Raw genomic sequence first — 12,990 nt, forward strand, 5'->3', positions numbered from 1 at the left:
TGAGATGCTTTTTCCGGCCCAGCAGCTTTGAGGAGGGTGCCTGGACCGTCTGAGGCGGACATGCGGCCGTACAGGACAGCATACACAGTCACGTCCACATACGACGCTACGCTGCACAGCAGGTAAAACTCGTTAACTGCTGTCAGTGTATAAAGTCAGAATATCACTGACTCCTGCCCAAGGGGAAGGCATTTGGCTCAACAGGTTTTGCTCTCCGCTAGCATTCTCAGGCTGAGAACGTAGTGTGTGCAAAAGGCAAGAGCACTGGCTGCGTCTAGATTCAGTGATTATTCAGTGAACGAAACCTGACCAAACCCACAGTCAAATTATATGTCTTCAATGCAAAAAAAAAAAAAAGGAGAGAGACTTTCACTGGGGAGGAGCCCACATCAAAGGCGCCACCACTGTAAGAAAACAATCAGCGCAGCGATGATGTGTGCAGGGAGTCCCTAATCAACGAGAAAGAGGAAGCACAACAAACAACAACGGCCCAGGAAGAGTGCGCCCACGAGGAGGGGTCACTCGCACCAGTCATTATCTGTCCGGGACGGGGAAGGAAATTTGGACAGGAAATCCATCCGAATGATGGGGGTGGCAGTGGTGGTAGGGTGGGGGCAGCTGTTGTTGAGAGGGTGAGGGGGTGGGTATCGGAAGGGCAGAGTAAACAGCCTCCTTTTTAATCATCTCGACTCACGTTTTTCACTTGACACGCTTTGATCTCTTCCCTTGACACATCCCCACCCTCCTCTCCAGTTCCAACGCTCCGGGACCCCTAGATTGGCAGACTGGGTACAGAGATAGCGCTCTTTTCTCCCTCTCTCTCTCTCTCTCTAAGGAGAGGAAAAGATGAAGAAGTATATAACAAACTCCAGAGAGGCAGAAGGGCGGTAGACAGCAGCACGAGGCGGTGTGGCGGTGTGTTGCTAGGCGGCCTCAAACTGCCGCTCGTCTCGGCTGCTGCTCCGCCTGCTCCAATTATACCTAATACCTTCGTGGGGCGTCTCTGAACGAGAGACCCCTTTTCAAAGCCTTCAGCAGACCGAAAAGGGGGGGAAAAAAGGAGAAGCGGAAAAGAAGTGAAGCCTCGAAAAAATGGTTTAGCTTCTTTTAATTGGGAAGAGGGCCTATCAGAGGATTAACTTCAAAAGGTGCAGCAAGCGGAACCCGCACCCCCCTCCCTCTTGCAAAGGCCTCAAGGACAGCTGCCTTTTGCCTCAAGTTCAAAGCTATCCCACAGTGCACTGCACTTATCCACTCAGAATGCAGTGGGCTTTGTTATGGTGCTTGGTAGGAAGAATGTGACGCATTCATACATACATATGCAAAGATGGCTAAATCATCTGTGTGTGTAACCTTTAGCAGAAATGGAGATAAAGGCTATGGGATAGTGATATACAAAAAACTAAGTAAAGCATACACACAGTGGGAAATGACTCAGATTCTAGTCAAACGATGCTGTTGCTATGCAAAAAAACTGACAAAGTCAAGTCACTTTGCTGTTCCAACCATGTTCTGGTGAAGTAAAACTTGACACAAGCAATCTGTCTCAAAGAACCGATTGTTTACTGGTTGAAAGGACAACTACTGACTGGTGAAGTATCCTTATAATTAACAACAGTAGATCTTACAGTCCAGTTGTGAGTCAGCAGTAGTAGTGTGATGTATCATAATGTTCTGAAACATGGCCTAGCCCTAGGCCTAAGTATCATGATTTTATATTCAGTGCAGTAATGTTTTTGCAACTGCAACTCCTAAACCAGCAAAGATGCTTTACACAAAGGAATGGATAAAACCTCTGTTGAAAACAACGGACAAGAAACGTTCAGAAATGAAGACACAACAACTTTGTCCCAAGTACAAGGAATATAGCCTCTCAAGGAATATGGCAATACTTACAGCCTACTCATGTCCACTACAGATCACTCAACGATTCAACTTTTTTCAGAGGTCCAAAGAACATATCCACCAAACATTTGACTGAAAGAAAAAAAAAATCAATAAAGCCAATATACACAACCTCACATGTACAAACTTAAGAGTATTCTTGCTTGAATGCACGCTTTCGGAATTCAGCATTTATCTCAAGTCTGTGAAACATTCCTGTAAACTGAAACTCAAAAACCTCACACAAACAAAAAACAGCAATAAGCTCACTTAAGGGCAATAGTAGAGTTCCTCTCTCCTTCTTCCTAAAATAAAGTGCCTCGACCATGTCTAATCTTGTGTTTCTCTGTGTTTCTCTCCACCGGCGGGGCCAGAAAAAGAGGAAAATTCAGGGGCTCTCCTCGCCAACCTGTGGCCTGGAGAAACAACACGCTTAAGAAGATCAAACGTGGTCAGAGAGGTGTAATTACTGTGGGTTATGAAAACTGGCTGTCATGCACCACCACGGATGAGCGAGTCCAATTCGGAGTAGCCTGGGGATAGCGAGTCAGACACGCCTGAAAACTGAGAAAAGAAAAGGGGGGAAAAAGAGCTAATCCTAAATGGTGAGAGTGAGCTTCGCTTCTACATGATATTTCTGTGTGTGTGTGTTTATTCTTATTTTTAATTTTTTTAAAACACTCGGGTCAAAAAGGTAGATCCACAAATGTACGCACAAATCAATGCTCTGTTAGGCGGTTGTTCCACTAAAGTCAATATGTACTTTTTTTTGGTCGGTTGAGATACTGGGCCAGTAACCTTCATGACTTGTGGAGGATTTTCTAAGTGCTGGGAGAGTTGGTAAGAGGACCAAAGAATGCCCCGTCCCCTCCTCCTCCCTCTGTGATCTACCTGCACCCCCCTCCAATCCCCTCGGGGACGGGACTAGAAAGAGAGAACATAAAGTGGCGCGCCAAGGCAACAGAAACCTGTTGAAACAGGTTGGCACTGCAACAAAGAGCATCTCGCATAGTACAACACTGTCTCTGTGTGGTGAGAGAGCCCTTTACTGAAATGAAGACCCAAACACACACACACACACACACACACACACACACACACACACACACAGATCTTTAATTCAACAGCTCTAGTTGTGATGACTGACACATCAACTGTACTTATAAGTACAGTTCAACACTGCATTTGTACATGCACAAACAACCTACACTAAGGATGTGGACCGTACTCAAGGCACAGGATCTACCTATGACTCCAAGCATTGCACAGTTGATAAACTACTCAGGCTTATGCCATCTGATCTATCACCCAAGATGGGAAAACAAATGAAATCCCCTCCCTATACAAATTGGGTCCTCTGAGGACTTATAGTATATATAGGCTAACTAAAATGATGTACACCCTGTGTACCATCTACATTGCAAAAGGATTTTACCTATTTTTCAGAAATTTTAAGCATTATAATAAATATTCAAATAGCCTATGCCAAAACAACACCTTTTAAGATTTAAGATGTAGACACATGGTTTTAACATGGGAATCAGCTTGGCAATGAAGACAAAAGTAAAAAAACATGTCCCAGGTGATTTACATGTGAATGCCGCCCTACACCAGAAATACAAAATGTTTATCTGGAATATTGAACTTAAAATATCTTCTCTCTGTGACTGCCTCTCAATAAAAAAAAGGATAGCGTATGGTTTGTGTAGCGCACCAAATAGCTCTGGGCCAACTTTGGAACAAAATGTTAACTTGCTTACACAGACTGATTCTATGCAAACTTTTCCATACCAAAATCCAAAGAAGAGACCCAACAACACAGGCTGTCAGGCATTACTTTTTTAGATGCTTTACAGATTCAGTTGCAGTAATAGCAATGACAGCATGCAGGTTGAGACAAAAATATCATAATATGCGGATATATAGGCCTATGTGGTGTAGGCCCGGTCTAAGGACAACTTGGAAGATTGAGAGTAGTGTACTAAAACAAATTTCTGTGCAACCAATAGACTAATTCAAAGACTCACCTGTTTTGAGGTGAATGATCATAGGCTGAGCAATAGGTGAATGGAAACTAAAATGGGGTAAACATTTTTAGAAGGCCTACATTTACTTAGAATCAAGTTAACTGTGTTTACAGTATATTGTGTGGTTGGCAGCCAAACTGAGTTTAGTAGACTAAAATCAGATCAAGACAGTTACATCTGACAGGTGCATGAAAAAAATGTCAGATGTATTTCACAGGGCCTGCTGTGCAGTGATAGCTAGGCTGTCATGTTGTTGGCTAGCTTCAGCGTTGGCACCAACGCTAATCTGGCCTACTTTGTGAAATATATCTTTACTGAATCTGAATCGTATCTCTGTATTGTTGAATGAATCACGGTATCTGCTCCATGAACTCCACTCAAACAAATCTGACACCTACCTGCATCAATTTCCCTTCTGCGATGCCGGCGCTCCCTCCAGCAAACACCCCTTCCAGAGTGATAGTGTGTTCGTGTTTGAGAAGAGTCACCTTGATGACCGCTCTGGTGGCTGATCGCTCCGACTCCACTGCGGCCGCCAGCTCCAAGCCCGTCTGGCCAAACACCACCTGAAGGGCCGCCATCAGCAGCCACGGCCAGAGCCCGGCCAGTCGCCGCTGGAGGACGGTCATTGCACCGGCTGCAGCGGCGGGCTCCAGCCGCACATTGCGGACAACAAAGCTGTCAAACCTTCGATGTAGAATCAAGTGGGCTGAAATGTTCCGACCAATCTATTTGTCCAGTCTAAAAAACGGCACTGACCGTTGGTAAACGGGGGATGCACATGTAAAGTCTGTAGTTTTTACACCATGTCCTGAATCTTTTCTCCTTCAGAAAATAGTCTCATAAGAGTCGTTTTCATAATCAGAGGCAAGAGTTACCACTCCTGGCCACGTTTAAAACGTGCATGCATCTGCTTAATTAAAAATATAATCTGAAAATACATCAGGATGCATTTATTACTGTAAAATTGAATGGTAAATAGGCTTAAATATGCTGGCTACCCTGTATCGCTCACAGGAGAGGCCAAACATAAAGTACACACATGAGACATGAGGGTAATTACTGAAAATACGAACTTGAAAACGTGCATTAATCCACCTTTCAAATACACACTTTTCTATTTTCCTGGAGGTACAATTCCTCTTCATTTGAAAGGTTCAGGTTTCTACTTCGCAAAGTTCGATTAAATCCAATTGGTTTAAGAACACAATTTAGACCTGGAAAAATAAGGTGGATAACTCTATTCCCATTTCGACGCACGACCCGTCACGTCGCGATAAACATCACTAGACAGCTTATTCAACACAATCCAAGTTACATTTCCAAAGCAAAACTGAATCAGTCCCGAGTGGTGTATTGGGCTCAACAGGTTGCTGAAATATTCCCAACGCAAGTGTCCTCTTCGAAACACTTTGAAACTCCACCGCATATGGTATATCTCCGGAGGAACTGAAGATTCGTATTAAAAAGACCAGGTATGCCACACATGATTGTTGCTATTCTGAAATTGATAGCCTACAAGATAGAACGTAACGCTAAAGTTCTGCTCGTGGACACGGAGCAAAAGCAAAACATTTTCAACACACAACGTGTTCCGTGGTCTCCAATGCGGCAACAAGTTGTAGGACGAGTAGGCTACTCGTCAAAACCTTATAACTCGAGTTTTCAGAAATGATTCACAGGCTTCGGGACCATTGTATTACTTTACCAACTGGTAAGTGGCCTAACTAACCACGAACATTTAACTCCCGACCACACGTGAGAACTTCAGATGTTGTATCAACTTGAAGTAAATTAATAATCAAATTCTGAACAGCATCTAAAGCCTGCTCCGTCCCCAAAGCACGTTCGACACAGTAGTGTATTTTTCCTAACTCCCAAGTTAGCGCTCCTAAATGCCGGGATCTTTTTCGAGTCTCAAAAGGCACACTTCAGAAATGTCAGCCAAAAAAAGTTGTCCGTTGATGTAAAAAGTTACTGTTTTAAAAATCCCAGAGTATACGCGTCGTTTTCGTAGAAAGAAGTTGAGTGCCAGCAAAACTGTACATTGGCGAAGTCTCGACTCTTACCCGAGAGTCTCCCTCCCCTGGGATCTCATAGATTGCCTACCTGCTGACTGACTGTCACTGAGGGTGGAGCAGCGGTCAGCCATACGGATGAAAAGGGGATGACTGACGACCTCATGTGGCGACTCTGGCAGAGCATGTAGGCCTACGCCAAATTACTAGAAGTAGAAAATAAGTATTCGCTCCAAATGCAACTCTAGGCTTAACTTGGTATAGGTGCAATCTAATCTAAGAGCTATCTAGCAAACAAACACAAAAAAGACCAGAATTGCCATAATAAACATGTATTCTCAGTGTTTTTAAAAAACAGTTACAGTTCAGAATGCACAGCTAATTTGTAAGCAAAGTAATAATTTAAGACTATAAAATGATTACAAATAATTAGGCCTGTGTTTATGTCAGATAAGAGCATGTTGATTAAAACAGAATATTAATTTAAAGTAAAAATGAATATTCATATTTGCATTTATTAAAGATAAAAAATACTGAGGTTGTGTTAAAAATGAATATAAGCACATTTATGTTAAACATATTTCACAATGTTTTAACATGTTGATTGTCTTGTTATATTACTATTAGCCATTGGCACCTTTAAAACTGTAAAACCTTGAACTCAACCCATGAAACCAATAAATAAGAATAAATAACCTAACTATGTACATGTCAAAACAAAGTTCAATAACTTAATATCAGTCATCATGGCAGATTTATCTCATTAGGCATGTTTTCTAAAACAGGGTTCGAATTTAAACCATCAGAAAACTCATAAAACTTGCAGAACTGTGCAGAACTTTGGACAGCAAGAATAGCATTGAGACTAGAGCACTGGGGATCATCAAGGATCTTTCTCACAAGCTACGTCCACTAACATGTTAAGATCTAAAAGGGAGAAATAAAAACAAAGCACAAACACACACATTGACAGAAAATAGATCAAAATGTGCAAACAACTGCCCAGTCTACAAATAACAAGCAGGTGTCTGCTACCATAAACTGAAACAAACCCATGAAACTGAAATTTAACAAACTTTTAGGCCTATGTCTCATCAAAAAGACTGAATTATTTTCACTGATATATGAAAAGAAATATGTCAAAATATACACATTTTCTTTATGTGTTTTACCTTCAAATGAAATACAGTATACAGTACTATCTATCCCATATATTATCCCATATATTATGCCATCATTTCACTATCAGTGGCCTTAAAATATCCAAATAGCTTTCACCATTTCTTATACATATTCACCAAATGATAAGGGTGATCTAAGCTAATCTGTACATTTGTACATCTCTTTACCAATTCTTTCAGGTAGTCAAAGACAAATGAACTGAGTCCTAATTTGCAGGTCCAATTACCACATCCATGACTTAGATACAAACAGAATGGGTGGTTGTGTGAGTAGTGAGTGTGTAAAATAGTTGATTTATAAAACTCACCAGGTGATTTGGTCTGCTTCCTGGAGTTACTGTCCTCTTGGGTAATGTCACTCAGTTTAATGGTGGTGTCCACGTCATTCTCTAATGCTTTGTCAGAGGATTCCACATGATGCACAGCATTTCCATTCACCTGAAGATAAATAACATATCTTTTCACCAAAAATACAGCATGATCTGTGGCTTACCTACCATGATCTCTAAAACAATATCTATTTTGATGATGAACTGAAATCATGTAAATTAACCCCTACAGAAGACACACATACCTGGTTGACACCAGTGGATGCAGATTCCACAGGCTCAGGCAGGGAAGGCCTCTGCTCGGTGGTTTCTTCTGAGGCAGCCTCTGGCAGATTTGAAGCACCTCCCACAGTGATGGCAATTCCCGACGGCACATTCCCTGGCACAGCAATGATAATTCCACCCATTGGGACAGGGCCATGGGGAGCCATTGTGTTGGAATCCTTGGCAATGGACATGCCAGTGTTGTTGACTGAGTCACCGGCATCACCCTGAGCAGAGGTTTGGGCAGACACACTGTAGACTGTGCACTCAGGATGTGACTCCGCAGGATGGTAATGTTTCTCTGGTGTCTCCACTTTCACCATGTGAAGCTTTGGGGAGGCCTGAAGCTCATCAACTATTTGGAAGACGGTGTCAAGGTTAACATCGTTCTTCTTCGTCTCCTGTAACTCTTCGTTTTGCCAGTCTTGGTTCTGGTTATTGGGATGTAGGTAACCCACTTGATAATTTGGCTAAAATGTATAAAACGAAAAGTGATTATGTTTATAAAATCAAAACCTGGTGACATTGTCAATGAATAAACAGGACCAACAGTACAACAAGACTATCCTACCTGAAAATAGCTATAATGGGGAAATGAGGATGGAGTCTGGTGAGCACAAGAACTCATATCCTTGTCCATGTTTCCTGATGGACAGCACTGACACACTGCAACAAAAACATTTAATACATTTGAAAAGTAGTTTTAAAACTGAAAACACGCCATTACTGTGTTATCTACTTAAATACAAAAAAATCTTAAAACGGACATATTTTGTATTTTACAATATATTATTTATTATGGTTCTTGCTTACCAGCAGAATAAAATCCAGGACGATATTGAGGATGGTGAGGTATGAAGCCATTCAGCTTTTGCCCACTGACTGAAACACCCTGTGATCCCTGCTGGACATGTACTGTGGTAGGGTTGGGCTGCACTGGACAAGGGGGCTCTGTCATGAACCGCCGTATTACAGAAACGGGTATCCCTTTATCAGTGTAAAATGTGGTAGGGGAGGAAGCATCTCCATGACCCATTATCCAGCCACGGGATGGAATAGGGGTCCTGTCGTATTCTTTTGGCTGAATTAGGCCACGATGATAGGGATGGGAAACTACTCTGTCCCGAGACAGTCCCCGATGGATTGGTCCTGCAAACATCGTACCTAATGGACAAAATTAAACAGGTCGTAATTATAAAGTTATATAGATGTAACATGACAATGTACGTTAACGTTATTCAAATAAACCAAATCATGCTTTACAACTAACGTTAATTATTGAGTTTGATGATGATGATGTTAACTTACCTTGCTTTTCAATTTGATTTCTGTCGTCGGTCTCTGGAGAATTTACCAGGAGTCTTCTGAAGCGACTAGGTGGACGACAGTTTACTTCCAGTCCTGCTTCAAGTTTTGCTTTATTTGTGCTTGTTAACCTTTTAAGGTTCACTAATAATTCTGGGTGATCCTTTTTAAAATTTGGATTATGGAAGTGGTGTTGAATTCCGTCCATTAGCGTTAGGTCTCTTTCTACAGGTCTCTCATTACCTGGCGCGAGCACCACCTTTCTGAATCCATAGAGGTTCAATTGACGAATGAAACTTGTAAAATTTGTTGTTTTAAAAAGGTCTGATGCTTCTCCATCAGGTTTAACTGGTGAGAGCAACTCCGCTTCAAAGAGCTGTTGATCGATGATCACACCTTCCCCGCAAGTATCCCATCGAATGGAATGATTGTTGGGACTGTTGACTAAACGCCACAACTTCGCGGGGAAATTGTTGGGGTTGATTGGGATAGTAATGAGAGCCTCTTCTACATCCATGGTAAGTTGATCACTGCAAAATAAATATGAATTATGTCGCAGAACCAACAATCAACAACTCTACCTGAATGTGTGAATTTGATCTTATATCTTTCCAGCCTTAGATAGCATCAACTAAGTGGCTAATACTGGCTGATGTTAACGTTAGCTGTCAGGCTAACAGTAGCTGCTACCCTTAACGTTAACGTTAACTCTGCAAAATACTCCTATGAAGAGGGTTAAACCATCAACATTAGCCATCAAGTTATTATAACTTGGCAATCAATACATCTAAAATGCCTGGTTTATGACCAGATCGATGAATTTCTCACAAAACCAGTTAACCGTTGAAGCCTTCATATTTGTATTATTGAAAAAATAGCTAGTTGTCTGGATGATTCATTTACCTGTGCTTTCTTCCAGCAGCTAATCTAGAGTTTTGAGGTGTCTTCTCAGAACCGTTGAAAGTATTCCCGAACCGTTATGCACGATCTCATTTGATGTATTTGAATTCCATACAGAATGTCACGAGTCATGCCGACCAATTGGATTCGCTGTCCTGTTGGCTGGCAAAGTTTCCAAACATAAAGCTGGGTGGTCATGAATTGTCAATATTTAGGGGAGAGCCAGGCTAAATTACTATAAATTGAATGTGGTTTTAATGGTATTTTTCATGCCTTGAAATTAGGCTTACTCTCTGTAATGATACAAGTTAGCTATTTATTTGTGGATATTTTGGTGATTTGTAGCCATGGTTCATATTGCTGTTTGGTTGCCTGTGATGTAATTGTTAGCAGGCCTTGTAGTCTACATAAATGTGTGTCTTGTGTTTTCTTTAAGATAGGCCCTAAACTTCACAATTGTTTTTTTTTATTTATATACATCTAGGCTAATTCCATGATTTTCATGTATTTTTGTAATTTAGCGATGATCTGTTACATACTGTTCTGTATACTACAGTGTGATCTATGGATTTATGTGAATTTATTAACAGATGATCTACACAAATTAATGCGTTCGAAGAAATTGTGTAATGGGAAAAGTAGACTAAGCCTATGGAAGAAAATGCAAATGATGACAACAAAAGAGCAACACATTTTTAAGGATCCATAGTTTTTTGAATTTCCTTAGCAGATTTTCCATTTTGTGAATAGACTTTTTCCATTAAAAAAATAAAAAATAGGTGCCCAGCTTAGCCTACGTTATAGCCCCTCTGGCAAAAAAGTGTATTTAAAAATATTTTATCCCAAATGCCACCATGGCAGACATTAAAGATTTATTCTATTTTATTCTATTCTTAGGAGAAAAGACTTGGAGCTGACACTCTCCTTGACACAAAAGGTCTTAAAGCAAAGATGTTGTGTTAATGGAAAGGTTGTGTGTTAAAGCAAAGGTGTCCTTATTGACAGTGATGTTGCAACAGCCACATTAAAGTAATAACTAAATCAGCGTTTTACCACCTCATAAAAAACGTCAACTTTCGAGGTCTTATGTCAAAACATGATTTAGAAAACTCATTCATGCATTTATCTCCTGAAGGGTTGATTACTGCAATTGGCTTTTCACAGGCCTTACTAAAAAGACCATCAAAAACCTTCAAGCTATACAAAATGCAGCAGCTGGGGTTCTCATGAAAACTAAAAGAACTGTTGGTTATGGTATTTGGCAGACACGTTTGTCCAGGCTAAATGAACACTAGGCCTATGTTAGTTTAACGTGTTTGAAATAGTTTCAAACAAAGCAAACATTAACCATAACTAATTATCTATTATAGATAGGCTATAATAACAATATCACTGGTCTGGAAACACAGTCTGTCACTCAGTAAGAAAAGCTCGTCTCGCAAATAGATTTCACACAGAAGTCCAGTTGATGGCGGTAGGGTACTAAGATTGCAAGCTGCCAGTAAGACCCACAGAAGAAGAAGAGCGCTTTGTCGCATCTTGGTGATGTCATTATTGATTGACTGCGGAAAGCAGTGTTGTGGCTCTGTTTACTGTCTATGGTGTTGACTTGTCTGAAAACGCTATATTTCTAAGTTGTTGTGTTTATATTATATATCTTTAATTATTTTTAATGGCATTAGACACTGTGCCGAAGGATTTGCGCCATTTGCGGGCTTGCCTTTTGTGCTCTCTTGTGAAGGTAATGTTTAAGCTAGATTAACGTTAGCAAGTTAGCCTCGTATTATGAATGGAAATCTGGCTTTCTTTGTATGCTATGTTTGATTTGTACGTATTTCTCTGTTTCTACAGACAATAGATCAATTTGAATATGATGGCTGTGACAATTGCGAATCGTATTTACAAATGAAAGGAAATCGTGAGATGGTTTATGAGTGCACGAGTTCGTCGTTTGATGGGTAAGATTGGGGTTGCTGTAGGCTACTAATGTCATTGATCATACAACTAACGTTACACTCAAGAATAGCTAAATATGATTTTATTGCAGCCAGGTTATATCCATGTACACCTGTCTGCATATTCTGTCTTTTGTGGTTATGATTTGCATGATCTAACGTTACAAATTCCTTTTATTCTTTTAAAAAAACAAACAAAAAAACAGTTGGCCTGGCTCACCACGTGTACTTCTGTTTAGCCTATATATTTTTACAGTATTATGAATTGTAAATAAATACATATTCAGTGTTTCATATTCAGGTTTACCATTTCATACCATTCTTTTAGTGTGGTGGCTATGATGAGTCCAGAGGATAGCTGGGTTGCCAAATGGCAGAGAATAAGTAAGTGTCCATGTGTTTCTTGTTGGTCTACCTCTGATCATGACAAGTGTGTGAAACCAACAAGTTTACTTGTGAGGCCTAAATCTTCTATTGCTGTTTTCAGGTAACTTTAAGCCAGGGGTTTATGCAGTAACAGTCACAGGCCGGTTGCCCCCAGGTGTGTACAAACCCATACCAACCAGTACCCTGTTTCAAAATTATTTGTCTTGGTTTCTGACAGCATGCTTCTTTGTTTTCTTTGTTTTCTGACAGCATGCTTGTTTGTTTTCTTTATTTTCCAGGAGTAGTAAGAGAGCTGAAGAGCAGAGGAGTGATCTACAAGTCCAGAGACACATCTGTGAAGACATAAACAACTCCATAAATTGTATAATGTAGCTTGACTGGGACCAGAATTGCCATGTTTTTTTTTTATCATTTTAATATTATGAGAGTGATTTTTTTGTGAGAATGGAATGAATGCATTGTATAGTTAATTGAAGTGTTTATGTAAGAGCAAAAGGGCCAGGTAAATAAAGATACCAACGTAACTTCTGAGTGGTAAAAACTTTTTTTTATATTCAGGTTCTTAAGGACTTGTAAAGAACTTTCCTACCAAATATACATTGTCTCAGCGAGCCTCTAGTTACTTTCTAGAACCCCTCTGCTGTTGTCTAGATACCTTTCCTTTCTAATTAGATTACCCAAGTAAAATGGGAACTGAATGAAAATGGAATAGTGTATGGGTGACAGAATATTTGACTTCA

At 40.5% G+C, this 12,990-nt stretch overlaps 3 protein-coding genes across 3 annotated transcripts in view; 1 reads left to right on the forward strand and 2 right to left on the reverse strand.

Annotated features, from left to right (window-relative positions):
- The window catches only part of rnf43 (ring finger protein 43), a 76,155-nt gene extending 70,190 nt beyond the window's left edge, over positions 1–5,965 (reverse strand). The window contains exon 1 of the mRNA XM_076273713.1: positions 4,310–5,965. Within this exon, the coding sequence (XP_076129828.1) occupies positions 4,310–4,540 (231 nt within the window). The 5' untranslated portion in view covers positions 4,541–5,965. The remainder of the gene's footprint in view (positions 1–4,309) is intronic.
- Positions 5,966–6,541: 576 nt separating this feature from the next.
- Positions 6,542–10,645, reverse strand: hsf5 (heat shock transcription factor family member 5). The gene is made up of 6 exons (XM_076274984.1): positions 9,012–10,645; positions 8,517–8,867; positions 8,275–8,369; positions 7,685–8,173; positions 7,419–7,548; positions 6,542–6,856 (listed from the first exon to the last, which is right to left on the reverse strand). Exons 1-6 carry the CDS (start codon positions 9,523–9,525, stop codon positions 6,813–6,815), a joined length of 1,623 nt encoding a protein of 540 aa, XP_076131099.1. The 5' UTR covers positions 9,526–10,645; the 3' UTR covers positions 6,542–6,812.
- Positions 10,646–11,444: 799 nt separating this feature from the next.
- supt4h1 (SPT4 homolog, DSIF elongation factor subunit) lies at positions 11,445–12,774 on the forward strand. Its single transcript, XM_076273672.1, has 5 exons — positions 11,445–11,649; positions 11,760–11,866; positions 12,192–12,247; positions 12,351–12,404; positions 12,529–12,774. Exons 1-5 carry the CDS (start codon positions 11,581–11,583, stop codon positions 12,594–12,596), a joined length of 354 nt encoding a protein of 117 aa, XP_076129787.1. The 5' UTR covers positions 11,445–11,580; the 3' UTR covers positions 12,597–12,774.
- Positions 12,775–12,990: the final 216 nt, after the last annotated feature.

This window comes from Alosa pseudoharengus, unplaced genomic scaffold, assembly GCF_046254945.1.
Source record: "Alosa pseudoharengus isolate Yale_2024_CS ecotype anadromous, Long Island Sound unplaced genomic scaffold, YU_APseudo_1.1 YU_APseudo_1.1_scf_8, whole genome shotgun sequence".
NCBI classification, from domain to species: Eukaryota; Metazoa; Chordata; class Actinopteri; order Clupeiformes; family Clupeidae; genus Alosa; species Alosa pseudoharengus.

What these genes read in the sequence shown, in the direction of transcription:
- hsf5 (XM_076274984.1), bottom strand. Translation starts at nt 9,525, where the DNA reads ATGGATGTAGAAGAGGCTCTCATTACTATCCCAATCAACCCCAACAAT. An exon ending in CCCATTATAGCTATTTTCAG is followed by an intron (nt 8,174 to 8,274) that starts GTAGGATAGTCT and finishes TATACATTTTAG; the next exon opens with CCAAATTATCAAGTGGGTTA. An exon ending in GAAGCAGACCAAATCACCTG is followed by an intron (nt 6,857 to 7,418) that starts GTGAGTTTTATA and finishes TCTCCCTTTTAG; the next exon opens with ATCTTAACATGTTAGTGGAC.
- supt4h1 (XM_076273672.1), top strand. Translation starts at nt 11,581, where the DNA reads ATGGCATTAGACACTGTGCCGAAGGATTTGCGCCATTTGCGGGCTTGC. An exon ending in ACGAGTTCGTCGTTTGATGG is followed by an intron (nt 11,867 to 12,191) that starts GTAAGATTGGGG and finishes CCATTCTTTTAG; the next exon opens with TGTGGTGGCTATGATGAGTC. An exon ending in CACAGGCCGGTTGCCCCCAG is followed by an intron (nt 12,405 to 12,528) that starts GTGTGTACAAAC and finishes TTTATTTTCCAG; the next exon opens with GAGTAGTAAGAGAGCTGAAG.